This window comes from Magallana gigas, chromosome 4 (genome assembly GCF_963853765.1).
Source record: "Magallana gigas chromosome 4, xbMagGiga1.1, whole genome shotgun sequence".
Taxonomy (NCBI): Eukaryota; Metazoa; Mollusca; class Bivalvia; order Ostreida; family Ostreidae; genus Magallana; species Magallana gigas.
The window spans coordinates 27,023,924-27,048,629 of NC_088856.1; the positions used below are offsets into that span (position 1 = coordinate 27,023,924).

Sequence of the window (24,706 nt, forward strand, 5' to 3'; positions counted from 1 at the left end):
CCCGCACAGCCCAACATTACACAAAACGACCCATCTCCGCAAACAAAATGAAAAATCCGCGAGACCGTGTTGGATCTGTAGAATATTAGTGTTTACTTATAATGATTCCAATCACTTCATTTAAACAAACTATCACCTTTCACTTTTCCTCACCATTTCTGAAGAAAATTTTTAATCTGACTGTGTACATAGACACGCAATAAGATTAGGCCTGGATAAAGTAGATTTACTTTCACGTGCATTTTGTTTTTCCTATGTCTCTCCCCATTCTTGGTCTGTTTGCTCAAAGTTTAAATCACGTTGAATAACATAATAGTTGCTAAATATGCTTTGTAAAATATGCTCAATGGGCGAATTAAGAATCTTCACTTAAATATGATTGTTAAATTTCGTACAAGACTGTTTCTGTACGGCGATGCAACTTAGCATTTAAAAAAAATCTTATAAAAAGTTTTTTATTTATGAAATTCTAGAACGAGCAAGATGAGTTGTAAATGTCTGTTCAAAAACTTGTCAGACGACATAATATAACTCAAAAGATTCATGTACATATATATTTTTCGCACTTTGATATTCACTACAAAAGTACAATGATAGGTTGATATTGATATTCAAACTGGGGGGGGGGGGGGGGGTACTAGTAAACAGTAGGTAATCGATATTGTACATTTACAGTATACATTCGTTAAAAATCTGTAGTAGTAATTTATAAATTTCCGTAGACAAACTTTTTGTGTTTAAAGTAATATTCAGATATAGAAAACAAATGCTATTGACTTCTTAAAGAAAATAATGTGGTTTTGGTTTTTTTATTAAATAGATGCAGTGAGTTCTCAGTGATTCATGAAATCATGGGTATCTATCGGTAGATGGAAGTCTCTTTCACATTTTGATATTTTCTAGGAATTATGTACATCATGGTCTTGGAGCGGACAGCTTTTGCACTGTGCCAGCTGAAATGATTTTGGACAGCTCTGATATACGTTCTGTGATATTGGGTCCCCCGGGTATAGACTCTATGGTGGGGTCTAACAGTCATACAGTTTTAATATATATATATATATATATATATATATATATATATATATATATATATATATATATATATATATATATTAGAATATATATATATTAGAACGTACGTACACAAGATGTCGACGCGAGAACGTGGTCAGTCCGTTGGCAGTGGAATAACGCGTTCGGGGAGAAAAGAAAGAAAGAAACAGTTTGACAGAGAACGTTGTAAAATGAGAGTCTATATTGCAGACCACCTTGAGCGCGACGGACACGTGTTAGAAATGAATTAAATTTAATGTTTACTTTGAGTTTGCCGGCTTCTTGCTGTTTTGAGTCGAGGGTCCCAGAAGGTATATTTTTTACGTTTTATTTTATAATTATTTTTTGTCAAATGTATGAAAATAATGGTCAATTGCAAAAGAGGTCGGTGAAAAAAATCTGTTTATATGAATTCAAACCATAAAAAAAACCTGTCGTATTACCCCGTTTACCATGCGCAAATCCACCGCAAGCTTTACTCGTTTATGAATATGCATAGGTAAATCGTTGTTATTCATTTTCAAATTATGGCTATTACCTCGTTAATATTTATCAAAAAATTCCAAAATTTTCTGTTAACTTTTTTTTCACATAAAAAATTATACAGATATGCTTTTCTTTCTTTGACACTCAATTAACACTATAACTGCAAATATAGAAAGACTGTCAAGCCTTCTATTAAAGTTGTAAATTTTAATTTTTATTTATTTTTTTTTGGGGGGGGGGTCAAATGAGCTGAATTCAGATTGGGGGGGGGGGGGGGGGGGGTTAGATACAAGATTACAATACACGGAGAATAACTCTAATTTGTTTTCAATCCTCTGTCAGGTGACCACATTCCATACAAGCAGGCTCAGCCATGTTTAAGAACGTCTGCACACTTGATGGATGTCCAAATCCATGAATAACATATAAACAACTAACACAAGGTTTGTATTCCTTATACTCTTAATAATCTAATCAATTCATGAAGAATTAAGTTCCGACGTGTTGTTTTATTTTTGTACATAATCATATTTAAACAAAACTACAAAGTACTTTCGTTTTAAATTCAGTTTTGTGTCATTATACCACCAAAAACGTATTTTTACGTCCAAACGCTTATCAATTAATACAAGTCGATTATTCTATTTGACTATTGTTTATTTGGAAATTTTTGATGATAGCAGAACGACAACATACAATTATCACACTTTTTGAGTGACCCAAGACATATTTTATGTATATAAACAATAGACTGCTTTCTTTGGTGATTCATGCGGGATATGATCATGAAGGTGGCGACATTGCAGACAAAATTCATGACCTACGGTAGCGGGTTCTGTCAATTTTTTCTGCAATGATCGCTACTTTCATATTCTGCATGAATCATGAAAAGAAAGCATTTTGTTATTTCTATTTACAACTTATTTTTAACTATTAAATCATTAAATTGATTATAAAAAGAAAGTAAAATTCACTAAATTATTGCTAATGAACATCAGTACGATAGCTAAAAGAAACTGCCAAATCGTCTCCTGTGATACTTTGAGTCCGATCGACATCATTATGATTTTTTTCGTGCAGTCCGTGATCTTTCTTAAAACGCTGTAGGTTTCGACCAATCGATAAACTGTGCGTGTTGATTTCAGTAACTATAAGTTTCCGTTAGGAATAGAGGGAATCATACTCGGTAGATGTAAATATATTTACATAATAGTAGTACTACATGTATTTTCAGAAAGAATTTCATGTAAGTTAGATCTATAATATTTTTCGTGGTTTTTTTTCTTGATCAGTGACAAACATTTACTTTGATTTTTTCATTTTAATTTGTAGACAAATTATGGACCCTCATTCTAGTGCCCAGGATGTACACCGATGTGACCTTTGTGAGACCGCCATAGTACACAGCTACTGTGACTTTTGTCATGTCAACCTCTGCAAACCCTGTATACTAGATCATATATTAGATGAATATGACAAACATAAAATAGTCCCATTCCAGAAACGAAGATTAACCCTCGTTTATTCAAAATGTAGGACACATCCACAAAAAAATTGCGATTTGCTATGCAAGAATTGCAACAACCTATTTGTTTGTTCTTCTTGTACTGCCTCTGAACAACACAGGGGACATATATTTGTAGATTTAACAGAGGTTTACAAGACAAAGAAAAACTATATCGAAAGAGACACAGAGGAATTAGACAATCTTATTTCTCCTAAATATAAAGAAATTGAACTCGATTTGGAAAATCAGCTTGCTAGTCTTGACGGGGGATATGAGAAACTTACAACGGAAATTTCCAAACAAGGAGAGCAATGGCACAGAGAAATTGACATCGTCATCAACAAAATGAAAACTGAAATTAATGAGATTAAAGTGAAACACAGAGATTTTACAGAAACATTTGGATGAAATCAAACAGATACAGTCGCTGATAAAACAAACATTACTTGCCTTATACGAAATCGAGAAATCTACTGCAGTAGCTTCTACCATTGAATACAACTCAAAGATCAGAGAATTTAGCAAACTTCCACCCAAGCTTCAAGTAAAACTGCCAACATTCATTCAAAAACCGATAGACAGGGAGAAGCTGTATAGTTTGTTTGGACAGATTACCCCATTATCTACTGCAACAGAAGAAAATGTCTTGTCACTAAACCAACCCAACACTTCAGTCAGAGAACTACTGGATGAGCCAGAGCTTGTTGCCATAATACAGACTGGGTATGAACAACTACTCGGTGTTACCTGTCTAGACGAAGACAGTGTATGGACGTATGGAGAGACCAATGATATCAAATGCTTTAACATCAATGGTTCACTTCTCCAAACAATCGGGACAAAATCAGGACAAGAGCCCAATGACGTTATTAACAGTGATGGGGATCTACTGTACTCTGATTGGTTAACAAGAACAGTGAATAAAGTAAAGAATGCACAGATAGAAGAGTTGATCAGATTACAGGGATGGGTGCCCGATAACCTGTGTGTCACCTCTACTGGTGATCTCCTGGTCACCATGCACAGTAATAATGGAACTCAATCCAAAGTTGTCCGGTATTCGGGTTCTACAGAGAAACAAACCATTCAATTTGATGATAAAGGTAAATCTCTGTACTCAGGAAATAGTAAGATTAAATACATCACAGAGAACAGAAACAATGACATCTGTGTGGCTGACTATGGGGCTGGTGCAGTAGTGGTGGTTAATCAGGACGGGAAACGCAGATGGAGATACACTGGTCATCCCTCAACTACCAAGAACAAACCATTTAAACCCTGGGGTATCACAACAGACAGTCAGAGTCATATCCTGACAGCAGACAGGGACAACCATTGTATCCACATTCTGGATCAGAATGGACAGTTTCTCCGTTACATTGATAAATGTGATCTGGAGTATCCTACTGGTTTAAGTGAGGACAACAATGACTATCTGTTTGTGTCAGAATATAATAAAGGCAATGTAAAGAAAATAAGATATCTAAGACTGACCATGAATTGGTGACTGAAAAAGATAAAGCAGAAACCATTTTCATTATTTTGGCAATTTTTTTAACTTAAGATACATGTATGAACAGGTAATTAAAATGCAGTCATCATTTCCTCATTCATTATATTACATATTAAATACTTAATTTAATACATGATTGTTGAGTAAGTTGAGTTTTTATTTGTTTTATATGATTTTCTATTTTAATAACTAAATGTCCAAGATATTGCATTTGATAAATTTAAAGCAATGCTTCCTTATAAAACAGAAAATGACGCCCCATTTCCTATTGGTAAAGTCAACATATATTGTATCTAAATTTTCAAGTTAGATTTTAAAAAAACAATATCAACCCAGAGTTTCCCAATACCTGAGATGTACAGAGTACCAATTTATAATTATCAATATTTTCATTGCATAAGATTTTTGTGATAAAATAATACTGCATGTATAAATAGAGTTCTTAGTGTTCTATTGTTACATGTGTTTTATTAGATTTTCACATTAAATGACAACTACAAATTGAAAAGTATTCACATGTCACAATGATTTATAACCTTTTACAAAATAAAAATTAAATATACAAAAACACCTGGTCCAGTCAAAATATATTAAATATATGTTACTGTGAGATAAAGTAAGGAGAATAGAACATATGAAAGTTCACATAATGTCCTGTACTTGAAACAGCTTTCTAAAGGAAAGCAGCCATCACCTCCGTCTGCGTTTCCTGGACTCTGGTTCACTTAGTCGTTTCCTCTTCCTGTTTTCAAAGTCACCAGAAATCTCTCTATCCAAGAAAGACAAAAAATCATAATCATTCAACCTAACTCCTAGGTTAAGGTAGAATAACACACCTTGAAAAAGTCATTCAAATTAACAGTATATTATTTGATTATGAAAGATATCATGATAAATAAACTGTACATGTGTCAAATAAGCAAAAACAGCAGTTTTGAGATAAAAAAATGAATATCTAAAAAAAACTCAAGTTAGTAAGTAACAACAAAAAGCCCATGTGGGATTCGAACTCGGATGTACAGTTCACAAGCCTAACACTTTATCCACTCGGCTTTGGAGCTAGTTTAATGACATTACCGTCGTTTAATAGAACGAAATGTCGTTTTTACCAGAGGTCAGCCATTTTGTGTTATTCCGAATTAACTTCCAAAATATTATTTGTAACATAGAATTCGCCCAGTCTTTAAATCGCCCCGACAACGAGGGCGAGAGGGGCGAAAATTAAACGGAGAAGAATATTTCCCTGTATACAGTATAACGGTAAATTTAAAAACAATATTCTATCTCCTTGGAAGGTATATTACAAATTAAAATCAATTTGTTATAAATATCAACCAACTACTGTTAGTGTATGGAAGTTCTTGCATTCAAAATTAAAAAAAAAACTTTTCTTCACTCAGGCATCTAAATCAGCTTGTTTTAAAAATAAGTGCATTTTAAGCCAAGCTTCTATGAAATTTTTTTTTAAAGAAATCATAATCCAAGCTGTCAAAAGCAGTGCAAAAGATGCTAAATATGATGATAGCTAATTTAAAATTAATATCAGTACCATTTTTGTAAACACAGGATATGTGTATTTAATATTTTGAATTCCTGTCAAGTACATATACTGAAACATTGAAAAGAAAAAAATACAAACCTTTTAACTGGAACTCTTTCAGTTTTCTTATCATCGCCTTCTATATTCTAAGTGGAGGTAAGAACAAAAGATATAAAATTTTATGCAATTAAAAATCTGACTGAAGAAACACTACAGGAATCTAAAACCATGCCAAAAGGGTCAAAGATATGTTGATCCTAAAGGTTTAAAACCTTTTATAGAGTCCTAAAATGTTTATCTATATAAATGGAAAATTAATATCTCAAGTTCATTGTTTTTCTATCGATAAATCATGACACTTTGACATAATAAATTTTCACAATTTTAAAAAAATGATAATACATTATAGCATGTAATAGTTTGGGGGCTTTTTTTGGCAACAAGAAAGTTAAAAATACATAATCATAGTTTAATACAAAATTATAAATCAATATTCTTTAGTTATCAAATTTTTAAAAGAAGCAAAAACTATTTATTTAAAAAATTATGTTATAAACAATATTTGAAAAAATCAATTAAAATACATGTATATACAATAAATATGCTACACATATATACTGTATATGTACCAGTGCAATTCTAGTTACCAGTAATAGAACTCACCTTAAGATCTTTGATGGGAGAGAAGATCGCAGACAGATCACTACAGTTGGACTTGTCACTCTTGGTGGAGAGATGGCGGGTCCTCGCTGTGGAGACATCCACTGCTCCACATAAGGCCGACCACAAGGTGGAAATGTTATCCACATCATACTCCTTCACTGGTGTCTCGTCTATATGGAGACTGTCATCTACCAAACATGAAATACATGTCATAATAAAGATATTATCTTAATAAATATGGACACTTAATGCAAATAAAAATATGACCATAATGATGATAATCTCTCTCTCTCTCTCTCTCTCTCTCTCTCTCTCTCTCTCTCTCTCTCTCTATTTGACCCTATAACTGATAAATTTACTCATTTGTTCTAAATCATGTAGAGCATATAACTGATATTATACTAGATTAAACGTCTACCTTTCTCTGGATTTTCAGATTATCCAGCCTCATTTTGTTCATCAGAAGTCTTTGATTTTGACTTTGGTGTTGTTTGCAATGATACATAACCAGATTCATCAGCAACAATACCAACACTTTTGTCTGACAGGTCTTTAATGGAGATCTGTTTTTCTCCATTAGAACTCTCCATCATATTGTCATCTTTCATCGTCTCTTTCTCTTTATCTTCTAACCAAGTACTTGGTTCAAGTTCTACTTCTTCATCCTCCTCATTAATACCATTTTGTTTATCCACCATTTCATCTTCAATATCGATATTCTGACTACGCTTTAAATTCTTTTTCCTTTTGAAAGTTCCCTCATTCTTATATGACTTGGATTTAGAATGTCCATTTTTTCCTGGAAGAGTCGACCAGATGTCAGCTTTATCCACCATGTCCAACAAATCAGGTTCATTTTTTCCTGCAGAGCCTTCATCCTGTTCTTGAAAATCCAATTCCACCTCCATTTCAGTCACTTTTTCTTCAGAAGAATCCCCTGTATCTATCTCAGTGTAAGCTTTCTTGCCTCTAGATGAATTTGGATCTGGCTTTTTATTCTGTGTACTCCTTTTAGGCGTATGGTTTTGATGTCTATTTTCTTTTAGTTCATTGCCCATATTTCTATCCTGTTTTCTTTCCTGCCCACTTAGCTTTTTTGCTTCATTTGTAGATTTAGTCATTGCACTCACAGAAGTGTTTCTGTTTCTAGTTCTTCTTTGATTATTTTGTTCCGTATCTTCAGTGCTTTCATTTTCATTAGCTTTGCTACTTTCAATTTTGCTTTTGTTTCTCACTGACCTCTGCCTTGATTTTCCATCGGTTTCAATCTGAGAAACTGGGTCAGAATCTTCATCTACTTCTGCTACCTCTTTTTTCACTCCCTTTGAATTTCTAGATTTCTTCATCCTACTTTCATTCTCAACCTCCACACAACTTCCCCCAATCTTCCATTGATTTGACATGTTCTTCCCTTGATGCCTAACCGACACCCTCCTTTCACTTTCAGTCTCACTCTGCACCGAAACAACCTCCAATTCACTTCCATCTCCACCTGAGTTCTCCGTTTCCATGTCTTCCTCCCTGATGACTTTCCCTCTCATTCGGCTTGACTTCCTCCGCGTCCCACCCTCAGTCTCGCTTTGGGAGGACTTCTCAATAATATCCTGTTTCCCTGACAACATCTCTTCCTCATCACACTGTCCCATCCCTGCCCTCTTCCTGTTCCTACTGGACATCCTCCTCCCCTCCCCCTCAGATTCGCTCTGTGTCCCCACTGTCCCCGTGTCACTGGCCTCAGTCACTGAAGTCTCTGTCTCACTCTCTGGGCCAGGATTTCCTTCTGATGACTTCTGTTTCATTCTGTGTTCTCTCATTCTCTTCTTTGTCTCGGCTATCAAGTCAGAGAAATGGGACTTGTGTTTTTTCACTGAAATCATAACCAAAAACACTGAAATCATAACATGGTTAAATTACTTTAGCTGAAGTGACCCTACAAACAGCAATCTTTAAAACATAGGTAATCACAGATTACAAAGCTCACCGAGACGAGACATCACCCTTATGAGAGTTCACCTTTATGAGACCACCTTTATCATATTAAATGAAAATCATACTTTATGATCTTGGATATTCATGGATTCTGTTTTGACACAATATCATATTTCATCTGTTAAAAAATTGTATGATAATCATATGTTCATATGTTAATCAATACAATAATATAAAATTAAATATTGCATCCTATCATATTTACAACATATATCATAAAATACAATAAAATACCATAATAAACAATGATGAGATATGATATTGTAACATATAATATGACATTGTATTGTGTTATACGTTATTGTATTTTATCACATAATACAATAACATAATATATAAAACAATATAGTATTATATTACAATATCATATTACATAAAACATCATTACATTGAAACATATGATATTATATTGTATAATATAGTATGATATTGTATGATTATACTGTATCTTTTTTTATACATAATATGATATTGTATCATATGATACAATATAATTTGATACAACATTGTATCATATCAAATGATACAATATTATGTGATAAAGTAAAATATTTTATATTGTTATATTCAGTAGTATATTCTCACTATATAACTCTATATAGACGAATAGTCAATAATTGTAATATAAGCTCGTCCGAAAAATATTGACCGGTCAATATTTTTTTTATATTGACCGGCTAGGAATAATATCTAGAGAACATTCCCTCTTTTTCAAATAATCGCCTCTGATTAGTTGATTCGTAAACGATGACGTAAATAACTCTTCGCGACTCCAAAACAAGGTGACGTCATAATAAACAGTCAGTCAACTCAAGGCAAGTAAACAACGGACGCGCAATGCGACGGTTTGCTATCATAACGGATATGAGGATTTGCGAATTACTGTGAAGTAAAATCAGGTAGAACATCTGTATATTAATTCTTTCGGTCGGCGGAATATCAGCGGTTTCGTGCTGAGGATATTTTGGAAATGAACTTTGCACAGAATTGAATTCGTGAATTCTTTGTTGAGCCGAGAAAATTACGGCGATCTGTTTTCAATTACTTTCTTAATTTTGGTTTGTTTCTTCATATAACAAAACAAATGTTGACTGTGTTTTCGGACAACATTGATTATATTAGCCCCCTAGGGACGAAAATATTGCCCTCCGCTTCGCGTCGGGCAATATTTCGTCCCTCGGGGGCTAATATAATCAATGTTGTCCTCAACCCCATTCAATATTTGTATAATACAATATCATATTATACATATTGTATCATATGATACAATAATATATTTTACAAAATCATACTGTTACAATACAATTTCATGTGATGTGATAATATATCATATTATAAACCAATATCATTTTATACAATATCGTATGATACAATATTATAAAATATTACAGTATCATATTATACAATTTCATGTGATATAATTCCATATTACAGAAAATAATATCATATAATACAATATCGTATGATACAATATTATAGAATATACAATATTGTATCATAGGATACAATATTATACTTTGCAATATCTTATGTAATAGTAACATGTGATAAAATAATAAATTAATTATATAATACAATATAATATAATACAATATTGTATCATAATATACAATACTATACATTACGATATAATGATACAATATCATAACATAAAATATCAAAAAAATTGATATAATATCATATCGTATCATATAACTTTTTATATTATAACATATTATATTATATTGTATCATATTAAACAATATTGTTTCATACTATACAATTCTATATCATAGGAATCATGTTATATCATTTATTAACAAACACATCTATCTATCGAGCAGGTTTGAGTGAGGTAGGATATTTCTTTAGCATCCTTGATAATGGAGATCAGGCTCTGCATCTGAAGCAACCTCTGCGTTTCATTTATAATATAGTTTAATGAACTGTGCAAGCTATCATCTATAAAACATGTGACCTGTTCCAAAAAAAATAAACCTCATCCAGCATCCGAAACCTATGGCTCAGATTCAGCATTCAAGCCTGTCAGGTGCATCAGTATACATAAGACACATCTCCATGCAAGTTTGGTGAAGTTCAGACCAGTAATTATTAAGATATCATCATCAGAGGGCACTAGCAATTAAAACCTTAACCTGCTCCAGCATCCGCAACCTATGGCTCAGATTCAACATCCATGCCTGTCAGGTGCATCTGTATCATAAAACACACCATCCATTCAAGTTTGGTGAAGTTAGGACCTGTAATAACTAAGATATATTTTTTAGCATCCTTGATAATGGAGATCAAGCTCTGCAACTGAAGCTTCCTCTGTGATTCATTCATATTACAGTTTAATCAATTATGCAAGTTTGAAATAGTACTATTATCTATTAAACATGTGACCTGTCCCAAAAAACTTAACCATATCCAGCATCTGAAACCTATAGCTCAGAATCAGCATTCAAGCCTGTCAGGTGCATCAGTATCATAAGACGCACCATCCATGGAAGTCTAGTGAAGCTAGGACAAGAAATAACTAAGATATAATCATCAGAGGGCACCTGCAACAAAAACTTTAACCAGCTCTAAAAACCTTAACCTCCTTCAGCATCCGAAACCTATGGCTCAGTTTCAGCATTCAAGCCTGTCTGGTGCATCAGTATCATAAGACGCACCATCCATGGAAGTCTGGTGAAGTTAGGACAAGTAGTAACTAAGATATAATCATAAGAGGGCACCTGCAACAAAAACTTTAACCAGCTCTAAAAACCTTCACCTCCTTCAGCATCTGTAACCTATAGCTCAGATTCAGCAGCCAAGCCTGCCTGGTGCATCAGTATTATAAGACACACCATCCATGCAAGTTTGGTGAAGTACGGACCAGCAGTAACTTAGATATTGCTATCAAAGGGCACCTGCAACAAAAACTTTAAACTGGTCCAACAACCTTAGCCTCCTCCAGCATCTGAAATTTAGGACTCAGATTCAGCATCCAAGTCTTTCAAGTCCATAAGTAGGTCCAGATGCATCATCCATGCAAGTTTGGTGAAGATAGGACAAGAAATAGCTTAGATACAGGACCTGCAACAAAAACTTTAACCAGGTCCGGACGCCGACGCCGACGCCGAGGGTATAGCATAAGCTCCCCCTGACTTCGTCTCGGTGAGCTAAAAATCTGATATATACCGAGTATAAATAAAAGTAGCAATCATTTTATCCCTAGATATTTTTTAGAATACTTACTGTAAATCTTCTGGGCCTTTTCTATAGTGGCAGATGAACTATTTTTCTCGATAAGAAGCCTCTGAAAATAAATGCAAGTTCCATTAATACAAATGGTTTTATCCTAAAAACCTACTCACTGGTACTCACACATGGTTAAATTAGATGCATATGTTTTTGTATGTCTCTAATCAAAATGCAGCTGCTTGCTTCTTTCTCATAATGAAGCAACATTGAACGTACACATATCACATGTATATGTATTTTCTTTGAATAAAAAAGATGGGTAAAAGAAAACTCTTGATCAAAATAAGCATGTAATGAAAAATATACCAAAGAATATTTTAAATATGAACATATACTTTTACTAAGCTAGCATAAAGCAGTTCATAATCTAATGTAAAATATGATACACTGAATAACAAAAGAGTAAACATGGACTGTTTTAAGGAGTCTGGTGTATCCACGCTTCCTTACACTGTGGTCTGTCCTGCTCCTGTTTCTAATGTTCTCCGTTTTCTCCACTTCTTTCACTATCTCCTGCACTACAAATAAAAGTGGAAATGTGGATCACTTACTCTAAAAGTAGACAGTAACATGTGGTGCAGAAATGAACCAAGATTTTGAATTGTTTTTGCTCATCAAATAATTTTTTGGGTTTAAAATATTTTACCATTAAAATAAATTCACAGTCGATGTTAGTTTAGATTACTGGTACATACACTTTTTTATATTTTGTAACAAACACGAGGTCTTAATACAACAAATACTTAAACTTGGTGTTAAGAAAATTTGGCATATAAGTCATTCTCAAAAAAGGTGGTATTGGGTTGTTACAGGGCACTAGAAAGTATAATCCTTGAATTTTGCCAAGTTTCACTTTTGTGCTACCTTTGGATATATATTAGGCAGCATACATATTGGTATATAAACAGTTATTTCTAACAAAATCTTAAAAATTTAGAAAGTTTATAAGTTGATTTTTATACACTATTTGACTGTTACAACTCAGAGTTTGCGACTTTAAATAGGTTTTGTAAAGGTAGTATGACCCTTTCTTATTAAAAAAAATAGGGTCAAGGGATGAACGATATGAAAAATACCTCTCTCGAGCAAAAAGACGAAGAAAATATATGAACAATATTTTTCAGCGAGATAAAGTTTGTCTGTTACCTTTTTTATGTCCATGGTGTAACGAAACAAAATATTGGTGTGTAAGAGTTGTCATTCTTAGTAATATGAAAGATAAATGATGCCTCCTTATTCCCAGCGTATAGCTATAAACAATGATAGAAGAAAAAATAGCTGATAATGAAATTTACTCTATTTTTTCCTGATAAGTAGAAATGAATGTGTAACTTTTTATATTGTCTTCGGGCTAACAGGAAATACTAGGAAAAAGAAATATTTAGACACTCTGGAAAACAGACAAACTATTGCTATGTGTTGTTGAAGCAGATAACATGCTCATTTACTCTGAGGGAGCAGTAATTATTTAGCAGAGACAGGTTAATTCATAAATATGTCCTTGGTGTAACAGTCCTTCGTGTAACAAAAACAAAAAGTTACACCATAGACCATCATTGTTATCCCAGAGACTATAATTAACATAATTTATTTTTGGGGGAAAGATATGATGAAATTAATAAATAAATATATTACAATTAATCGCATTAGTTAGTTTGTGCTGATATATAATGTCGATGCATCTGTTTGCTGTAGAACTAGATTATTTCTCAATCATGCAATATTTTGTTACTCCAAAGACACATACAATTAACACCAAGGACATATGACCCAAAATATTCATTTTTAAAAATTTAAGTATTGTCAAATCAAATCGAACTTATCAATTCAAGTATAATTAATATTGAATTTGATATCGGACTTATAGATTAAGCCAAATTTTCCCTAAAAAATATTATCTGACTTTAAACAAAATGTGTTACCAAGGACTTTTAATGTTACAGAAAAGAGTATTTCAATTCCCATGCATGTATTTCTGATAGAAAAATTAATAAAACTAGTATTGTATAAATACATTTTATGACAGATTATGCAATGTTTTCAAACAGTAGTATAATAAAATTCTAAAATTATTCATCAACTAGATAGAATGGTGTCCATGGTGTAACATGTTGTGTCTTTTGTATAACAAACCTAAATTAAATTTTAAGCCTGAACTTGTAGAGAATAACAGTTACATGTATAATATATCTGCTGAAATGTGCATTTGGTAATTTTGAATTCATTTAAAATACATTCAATCTGTTAAAACAAATTAAAATATTAAAACTTAGATTCTTATAACAGGCAAAGTCCATGGTGTAGCGTAAGTGTCCTTTGTGAAACATATTGGAACTAAATTGTGTAAATAATTTGACTTTAGGGGCACTATTATACACATTGATAATAATTACTGTTAAATATATGCATTCATAAGTTTTAGCTATGAAAACATTCAGTTGTCTCTATTTTGAAATCTGATATTTTCGTGTTTAAATAAAGATTGTCCTTGGTATAACATTTGGACTAACAATGATTGTCCTTAGTGTAACATCCCTTATTTTGTTTTCATTTTCAAAGATTTACAAAAAAATATTGAGTTTTTTTCACTTAAGATTATTTTTCATGTCACTTATAAGTGTCTATTCAAAAAAAAACCAGGCATTAAATGGAAAAGAAGTTTTCAGTGTGCAATACAATGTCATGAGATAGATGCATATTTCTCATTCACAAACCAAATATGAAAATTTAAGGAAAACACATGATTGAATTCTTGTTTTAGGATCACGTTCAAAAAAAATTTCAGAAAATTTAACTTTAAAACCAAATTAAATGCATGAACAATAAGATTTAATGAAATTTATGAATATTTCTTATGCGTTACACCAAAGACTGTTTTCTTTTCATGTGGTTATAAATATCACATTTTTATATATTTTCATTTGATGTACTGTTGGCATATTTTAGCAAACAAACAACATGATATGTCCAGTACAAAATATGATCAATTCAATCTGGTTGTAAGTACTTTGTTTTTAAACAAATGGTACTTGAAAAAATCCACCTTTTTTGAGAATGACCCATATCATTCAACTTTCTTTTTATTTTGGTTCAGTTGAGAGGTCCCGGGCACTTCTTTCACTTCAAGAGGCTAGACATAGTCTTTTCTGATTGAAGCACACACTGTCACTGAGAAGCTAATTACCGGTAATACAAATATGTGTATACTGTCTGGTACATGCATAATATAAACAATTAAACATACCTGACTTGGGCTTCAGTGCATCACATTCAGAATTGTACAGCATCACAAAATCATGATGTCTTCTGACCAGAGTCTGCAAATTAACACCAAATTATTCCCATGCTTCCTAGTCTCTGCATATCTTGTATATATACAAACTACTATAATAATGATGTTTGTTCTTGACATCAAAAATAAAACATCAATCTCTTTAAAATGCAATTCTGCAAAGTCATGCAAGTACTGTAGATTCCCGATTAAACGCAAGGAGTTAATATCTACATAAAATGGCAAGGAGAACATCTTGCACATTTTATAATCTGTCTTTTATTCTTCAGAAAAATGTAAATTAGTAAATGAAACTTAAATAAAAATTTGGTGATAGTGATTTTATATTCTTGCCGTTAGATTCAAAATGATTGAACCACAGAATAAAGTACTTGTCTAAAATAGGGAATGTACAGTATGTGTATAAAATGTGTTATACATGTATATACAACAGATTTAGAATTTGATAAATGTTAAATCCATTTTAAATTCAAATGTAAATACAGTGGTAAGAGAAGTTTGATAAGATTTTAAAATCAAAATCAAAAAATACTTTCTGAAAAAGATTTCTTGACTTATTATCTCTTTTTTGGGGGTCATTTTAAGAGCTAAATCAAATATGGTTTTTTTTCTTTTCAAAACAGTAAGTTTGTATACAAAAATAAAATTTAAAAAGGATCTCCTTTAATAATTTTCTGCACGTTTATTGTGCAAGACGTTCACACTGTCACCGACTGTGATAAAAGTATCATGACTCGTCCCTGAAACTCTTTCCATTTGTAATTCATTCTACCTACATCTTCATCTACCGTACCTTCTTGTCCCCAGCTGTTGACAGTTCCACCTCTTTCAGCTTTTTCTTGATGTCTCTCTCTGACATCAGGTTGTAGACTAACTTAGCCATTGGTTTCCTTTTTGGAGTTGGTCTGAAAGATTTGATTTCAAATCAAGTCCCAAATATGATGAATGTGGCTTATCCATCAATGTCTCATTAATGTTATATGGTATATATAGTAGCATGATCACAAATGGCATACAGAATATGTACAAACTTAATATAAAACTTAATATAATCAATTTTTTTTGTTATCAAAATACAACATTTTCCATCTGAATTAAAATAAATACTTTCAGCTGGCAGAATTATTAACACATTAAAATCTTTATGTTTGTAATATTCTAAGACTATATTAAACATTTACTAATTCGGCTCACTGTCGTACTAGAAATGCTATTGAAAGGGCATTTGGTGTGCTTAAAGCACGTTTCAGGTACGTCACCTTTTAATCAAAATATCAAATTTAATTCAGATCAGGAAATGGTGTATTGAAAAAAAAGGATTTTCTTCTAAAAGAGTGAAAAGCCTAAAACATTTCAAACTTATAAATCAACAGGTGCTTGCACAAAACTGGAGGATGCTTGCCTTATAGACCAGACAAATGCACGAAAATAATTGAATGTGCTATGAGGCTACACAACTTGGCCATAAATGAGAGGGTGCCTCTCATGGTAGAAACTGAGGAAGAAGATGATGTCCAGCAACCATTTGCTCCAGTTATCCCCAACAATTGTACTGCAGCAATGCTGAGAGATAGACTTGTACAAAGATTTTGAAGAGGTATTTTGGTTTTAAGTTGCTGCAATTTTCATGTTAAAATTTTTTGGGTAAATTGGAAGTCTTGCAATTCTATTGACCAACAATAAAATGATTTCCAGACTTCGATAAGTCATATATTTGTTGAGACCCTTTTTTGAGGTTCTGATTGAAGCAAAACTACATTATTGTCGCCCTGTACACAAATCGATTTGTTATATATTGCATTGTACAGGAATCTTTATTATGATAAAATTAAAGTTTTGTTTTCACCCATTATATCACACAGGTTTAAGTACACACAGAATTATTATATTAGCATCTTTAGGTAGCAAAAAAAATTCTCAGAAATACAGCTCACATTGCTTTAAATGTTACTTTATTATGATGACAGAAGTTAAATAATTGTACATGGACAATATATATCAATATAAAAAAACTACTACATGTACTAGCATTTTGATATAATAGTTACCAGTTCACAAAACAATCAACATATAACAAGCAGTTTCTAATCTGAAAAACCACTATATTGGATCCTGTAATCAACAATTTTCTCTCCATTTTTAACAATTTATCATCAGAGACTTTCATCAGGACTCCACAAAAATACAAAGTCTTACAAATTAATAAATGTACCAGCAATTCTTTTTTATTAGCATTAAGATATGTAACTACAGTTTTCCCTATAAATAATATCATGAACATTTCAACAAGAGGCCCATAGTTCACATACAGTAGTAATATGAAACATTTTTTGAATATTGTAATGATTTTAAATTACCATACATTAGAATGTAGCTTAGTAGTTCTTGAGAAGAAGATTTTTATAAAGATTTTACCCAATGATTTTTATGAAGAACTATTTTGAGGGTCATTGTCTTAACAATTTAAAATCTTTACTAAATATAGAAGATTTGATATAAATATTCTTTAGGAGAAGATATTAACCTACCTTAAGTTTTTTAGTGCATATATTAAGAAAATTTAATTACAGGAGATAACGACAATGACAATGGTTGAGAATTTCCAGACTGGTGCATGGAGTTGCTTATGGATTCAACTGCAATGGTGCTTCTGCGTTGTAGTTCAAGCATTTCTTCAAGAATCTTGATTTTTCTGGATCTGTATGTCTCCAGTTTAGAAATCTTCTCCTCTTCCATAGATAACAGCTGTGATATGTGTACTGGAACTTCATTTTCTTTTAAAGAAAAGTTTTAGAAAGCATGAGAATAGGTTTTCTTTTTTTTAAAATATCAATTCATTCTAACAAAGTCAATTAGGGTTTTTTTCTTTAAGGTTTTATCTACACTAAATAGACTGCTGACATTTAACAAACATTTTTTTTAACTAACCTCCTAGTGTAAGACTTGCATGAGAAAAAATGGCTGTCATGTATATTATTTGTTGAAATCAAACTTAATAAGATATCATTATGACAAAGTAGTGTGATGGACAACTTTTTAGTTCTCTTTAACAATATCACTGACCATATGCCTCCTTAAAGAATTAAAATTCACTTTACAAGGCTCGATTTCATTGTTACCTTTCCTTTGCACCCTTGTCTGTTTTCTTGGCCTTTCTTGACTTTGACTAGACTCGCCTGAAATTAAATTTGTAATAATTCAATATCCATTTGTAATGCAATATTACACTTGTATAAACTTGTATAAACTTTTTTTATGCCTTCACAATCATTAGTGCTTAAAAACCTATCAATTTGTATAAAGTTATATGTTGATATTTTTTGTCTCATGCTATCAAACTTTTGATACAATATTGTTAAATTGTTATTCATTACATTAATTGTGTTGTGTTAAACTTACTCTCAAAATTCATGTCTTTGTATGTGCTGTTGTTGATACTTGTCATTCCTTTGATAGAAAGAATATGATTAATGAAACAAAATTATCAATCGAAAAAATTATGTTCAAAAGAAATTGTTATATAGTTAATAATATGCATTTCATGAAAATAAATATTCAATTCAATAAGTATATATCAGTTATCTTGTGTGAAGGGATCATCAGATCTAGTACATGTACATACTTGCACATGGGGTTGAGGCAGACTCGCTCAGTTCTGAATTTTCTGATGCTGGAACTTCATGGATAATAATCCCTGCAGGTACCACTGGGGATGGTCTACTTTCTACAAAATGATTAATAAGGTTACTTTTTGCTATTAGAAACTGAGACACTTCTTATATGATAAACATAATGGTGGATGGTTTGAATAAAAAAACTTGTTTAAAATATTCAACATCAAGAACTATATTATTTCATTTTATGAAAAATTGCATCAACATGAAAATTTTGTATTACATGTGATTACAGTCTGGGTGTAGTGAGTTACCTTAGGTTAATATCAATGTGAAAATTCATAAATATATATAAAAAGCCAATTTACCACATTCTGCGGTATCAACTCCACCACTGATGCCTTCAATTGCAACATCTGATAAAGACTGTAGAACCTTTAAAAAATAGCATACCTTTACTAAAGGAAATGATTTGTTCATGACAGACAGACAAATATTTTACTACTTATATTCATAAGAATTTTTTGTAAGTATTTACCAAATTTTCCCAATTTTTGAACATGAAATTTGGGGCTGGTCCTCCTCCTGTCTGTTTCATTGATCTCCTCCTCTCTGCTTCCTTTTTCTTTGTCAGACTTTGCATGTCTGCCCATTTTTTCTTCATTTCCTCGGTTGTTCTGTTGACCATTGCAACAGCATTGACTCTATTAGAATATAAATATTTGCCTTAGGTACTTAAATATATGTTTTTATACCCCCAAAAACGAAGTTTAGGGGGGTATATTGGTTTCACCCTGTCCGTCTGTCCGTCTGTCTGTAGACGCAACTTTGTCCCCCCTATAGAATTTTTTATTACTGCATGGAACAGTTTGAACATATGTTGAACACCATCTGAAGATGTGCACCTGCAATTATTTTTTAAGATCAGACAAGATTTAATGATTTTATGACAGTTTTCATTTTCCTTATTCTATGTATTGTACACTAATGTTGAAAAGTAAGGGAGGTAATCCTTACAGATTTTATTAATTAATTAATAGTATTAAAACACTCTAAAATATATTTATATAAATACATCCAGATGGAGGTTTTTTGTCTTTATGTCTTAATTAATAAAAAAATTATAAGTATTCTATCAACTGACAATGCAAAGTTTTTGTTTGTCAATGATAAATTCTTAGGAGCTAATTAGAACATCAAAGACAAGTGTGGCTGAATTCATTTGTCCCAAGGGAGCCATTATCTGAGCCATGGTTCAGATGAAGCATGTGTTTAGGGGAAATTGATAATCTGTAAAATGGGTGATGGTTTTGGGGCTATTTTAAAACTGTTTCATGTAAACCAAAAAGTTCTATCATTATAAGGAAATAAATATTATTAATATCATTATTAATAAAGAAGTTAAACTATTTTTAGAGGTTGTTTGAATTTATTTGTCAAGTAAATTGATGAAGTGACCCTATTGGGCATTAATTTAAATGAAATTCAAAATTTCTGATATGATTGTAGTGTTTAGGCAATTTTAAAATTGTTTGTAATATTAAATTTTCTTTTTTACATATTTTTACATAGTATGGTAATTATGGTAATGTTTTGGGAGTTTATTAAATTTAACAAGCTCATCAAAGAAAACAACTAATTGCATCTGTCAAGACTCTTATTAGAAAGATATTGAAAGTTTTATCAACAGAAGAGCATTGCTTGGCTACCGGTATTTCCATTTACTGCAAAGGGAGGGGTAATTGTCATTTTGTTGGTTTTTCTTTAAATCAATTAAATTTTTAAAAAATATATCATCAGATACATACATTTGTAAATGTATTACTGTTATAGATATGTATTTACAGTGAAATTCTGACATTTTTGATTTTAATTTTTCTTTGTTAAAGTAGTCCGAGTATCGCACTACGTCATAATACGGATTTTTCAATATTGGTTCGACTTTTACACAGCGTTTTTGATACCCGGTATTGATTTTGCTCTACATCGCTGTTGTAAACAATGGCAATAATAAGCAATTAGAACGGTAATATGTGCATTCTATGAGAGATAGAAATGATTAATGTTGAGAAACTCGATTCTCATAAAGTAAAATGAAAAACGAAGTTTCTGATTAACCAGGATCTCAGGTATGCTTATATCTTCTTTGTTTTTACCCCCCCCCCCCCCGAATTTTTCTTTTTCTTTTACTAAAACCGGTTTAAATTTAGAGACAGAAGCTATTTCGAATTTAATCAATCGTCAATTAATTAATGTTTAAATGAAATCTAACATTGTTGACAGATCTAGGCAGAAAACTGTAGCAAAATGTGACTTTTACGGATTTTTTCGTCAGGGTCTACTTGGTTTAGAGCTTATAGCGTGAAAAGTAATCCGTCAACATATAATTTATTTTACCAAATATTTTTTCTAAGATGTCAATCTTTAGAATAAACACCATGAATTTAAGTTTGAGTCCATAAAATAGTAAAAAAATTATCAAACGCGACACTAGCATTGCATTTTTTGTATTCTATTTTGATACATCAGGTCCATAAAGCGTACTTACTTACAAAAATTTGCGCAAAATTATTGATGAGATATGGCTTAAATAAATATTTATACTCTATTTTGTATGTTCAGTTCTAATTTTCCCAAAATTAGTAATTATTTTTATGAAAAACGGACGTCTGGCAAATTTCATAATTGTCAATAATTTTCGCAAGGGGGTACACCCGTCTGAGAGGTGATAACAAACAAACTAGCATGTAAACATACATATTTTCTTTTGTATATGTATTGCTAGAATGCATATTTATAATTTAAAGCTAAGCTTTTAATGATTGAGCCCATTAAGTGCCGAGTATAGGACTACCTTAACTAATTTTTTTTTTTTTACAATTCTAGAATTTTTTTTTGGTATGTGTTCCAAACCTTTATTGTTCAATTCAATTATTTGTCCCATTTGAAATTAGCCTTGCGGGGGTATTAATCCCATTAGGACAGTTCTAGTTAATATATCAAATTTGTGCAGTTGTAGAGTGTATCTGTGTACACATATACATGTATTTGCACATTGTTTGTGCTTATAGCCTTATATATAATGAATTTGTGAAAAAAATTACAAAATGTATCTAAAAAGTTTCAACTCATTTTTTTTAATATTTCAAAATCCTGAAACCATCTTAAAAAGTTATATTGCCAGTAATATTGACCCAACCCACAACAGCTGATTGAGTAACTCAGTCAATTTATGGGGCCAATATGTATAATATATATATGAGAAATATTGTTTATTATATCCGTATATGAAAGATATATCAGTATTATATTTAACATTCACATGAGAGAAAAAAAATCTTACAATTAAGCTACTGCATTGTTTCTGTATGATGTATATTACTGATAAATGAGAGAGTTATTTTTAACATTGTTAAAGATTAAATATTAAGGACCAAGCAAAATTTATCACTATGATGGGACAGGTACACACAGGCATGGGACAATGACTTTTTTTCATAAAAGAAAAGTATGGAACAAAACTTTTTTTTAGCATTTGATAACACCCATGGGACAAACACTTTTTTAAAATGAGTTGCAGTTCTCAACTAAAGATTTTTTTTTTTATTTTAAACATTTTCTATATTTTAAAGACAAAAAATCTATAAAAAAAAAACTTATTCAAGAGGGAGTTACTCCCCTTGTTATCCAAAACTGTCACTTGTCACCTATAACTTACCTTTAACTCACACTAACATCCTCTGAAACGATATCTTGTCTTAAAATTAGAAAACTTATGCAATTCTGAGAAAAAGTATGCCTCGCATTGCCAATTCCATTGAGGTTTAAGAAAAATATGGCCATTTAAGTGAACCCACCATTTCCACTTTTCTATTATTAACATAGAGTCATAGGGCTCTCCTTTAGTTAAACATATTTATTATAATCTTTTTAATATCATTTGTTGTTCAACCTCCTTTAATAAGAAACCTTATTCAGTACTACACACATTTACATGATAGTATCATGATAAAAGCCTCATATCACTTAGAAATACCCTTACATGTATCATCCTCCCCCTATCTTTAGATTTTCATAAAAAGCATCAGTTTGAAATAGTGATAAATAGACCCCTTCACGATAACTGTGGTACTGCTCTCTTGCAGGGCAAAATGATATACTTTGCCAAAATTTCAGTGCGTAGAAAATTAAATGACGTAAATAAAACAATTGACGTTATATGTCATATCTCACCAAACTATGTAATTTTGCCCTGCAAATGAGCAGTACCACAGTTACCGTGAAGGGGTTAATTTTGCCTGGTCCCTAAATAAAACAGAACATAGCCTTGAAGATATCTGACATTTTTGAAAAATTATTTCAAAACTGAATCGCAGTAATTAAATCATTTTGTTGAAAAATCTATGAATACAGAAATATTTCCAGAAACTAATTTTATTGTGAATTTCCTCTATTATTTACCTCAGTGATGTTTAGCTTACATCTGATTACTATATCTAAAAATATCCCGACGTCATATGTCAATTTCAGCGTGTGCTACTTTATGTAAAGCATATTTATAAAATTCTTTCAAAAACTGTCCTCAAATGAATATATTTAATACATTTAGAACAACTGAATAAAAAATGTAATTAGTCTTCAATATCTGTACTCCAGTGTTACAATCATTATATAGTCTTTCATGCATTGGAATTCTATGGCAAGATTATGTGAACTTAATTTATATTCTGTGTATGTAGAGAGAATTGTTTTGTTAAACTTTTAAAACAACCGATATACGGTGCTATAACATTGTCATTGTATGTGTTATCATATCATTTCTAAGGATTTGAGGTCCAATTTTGATACTTTCTCCAAATTACTTACTGGTTAGCGATATCCTGCCACAGTTGATTTTTCCTCTCAGAAGTTATAAAAGCGGAAAACTTCCCCTTTAAAACTCGGAAGTGCGGAGCTACGGCCTCTGCTAAAGCCATTAGCTCCGACTCACTCCAGTTGGGTTTTCTCCGTTTCAACTCTTTCTCCATTGTTGAATACAGTTTCGCAGACGATAAAATGTAAATAGCCGCGAAAACGAAAGTGCCCTCTGCGCTTGCGCAGCGTTCGTAACTACGAATATTCACACCTCCGTTATAAGAGAGTTCCATTACAGAAACTTGCGAACGTTTCGTAAGTTAAAGTTACGAATAAAACTTACGAACACGTTAGTAAAACAGAACATTCTTATCTTAGGTTAAATCTTACGAAGTTCTTAAGTAATAATATTTTTGCGTAAGATAAGAAGCTTAGTAAAACTCATGCCAGTCTCTGAACTTTGAGAAATATGTGTTGTATTTCTTGTTCGTCGATTGAGATTTTGCGTTTTTCACAATATGCGGCAAAAAATTCGCTGTATCTCGTAATTGGCGATCTTTCTTAAACTTTTCAATATTTGACCATTGGCCTTGAAAGTTTTGTACATTCTGTAATACATAAAAAATGCGCATTAGAAAATCATATCAACAACAATGCAATATAATCCAACCAGCATAATGCACTCAAAACGTTACTTATATAGAATACAAAAGAACAATTGTCTGTATACTGGATAGCAGTCATCTATAAACTGGACCTCAATCATTAAATATTATATATCATATATAATTGAATAACAGTCATTCATCAGCAAAAAAAACATTACTTCAAATCACAGGAGAGCAGTCCTTCTTTTTGGATAGCAGTCATCCAAGCGTAACAAATCATTCCAATAATAACTTCTAGTACTCTGGTCAGCAGTCAACCGTTGTGTACCATCTATTTATCTCACGCATGCAAC

General features: G+C 31.8%; 2 protein-coding genes and 1 long non-coding RNA gene across 3 annotated transcripts; 1 reads left to right on the plus strand and 2 right to left on the minus strand.

Annotated features, from left to right (window-relative positions):
- Positions 1-5,215: 5,215 nt before the first annotated feature.
- Positions 5,216-16,200, minus strand: LOC136274602 (uncharacterized). Its single transcript, XM_066081835.1, has 8 exons — positions 16,071-16,200; positions 15,230-15,302; positions 12,436-12,503; positions 11,980-12,040; positions 7,184-8,632; positions 6,766-6,953; positions 6,202-6,248; positions 5,216-5,331 (listed from the first exon to the last, which is right to left on the minus strand). Exons 1-5 carry the CDS (start codon positions 16,158-16,160, stop codon positions 7,203-7,205), a joined length of 1,722 nt encoding a protein of 573 aa, XP_065937907.1. The 5' UTR covers positions 16,161-16,200; the 3' UTR covers positions 5,216-5,331; positions 6,202-6,248; positions 6,766-6,953; positions 7,184-7,202.
- A 259-nt stretch (positions 16,201-16,459) lies between these two features.
- LOC136274603 (uncharacterized) lies at positions 16,460-17,986 on the plus strand. Its single transcript, XR_010713039.1, has 3 exons — positions 16,460-16,527; positions 16,651-16,874; positions 17,848-17,986. It is a non-coding gene; the product is annotated as an uncharacterized lncRNA (long non-coding RNA).
- On the minus strand, positions 16,870-24,156 carry LOC105322887 (nuclear apoptosis-inducing factor 1). The gene is made up of 7 exons (XM_066081836.1): positions 23,758-24,156; positions 19,430-19,595; positions 19,260-19,326; positions 18,900-19,001; positions 18,677-18,724; positions 18,397-18,453; positions 16,870-18,051 (listed from the first exon to the last, which is right to left on the minus strand). The coding sequence occupies exons 1-7, from the start codon at positions 24,036-24,038 to the stop codon at positions 17,828-17,830; spliced, it is 945 nt and encodes a 314-aa protein (XP_065937908.1). The 5' UTR covers positions 24,039-24,156; the 3' UTR covers positions 16,870-17,827.
- Positions 24,157-24,706: the final 550 nt, after the last annotated feature.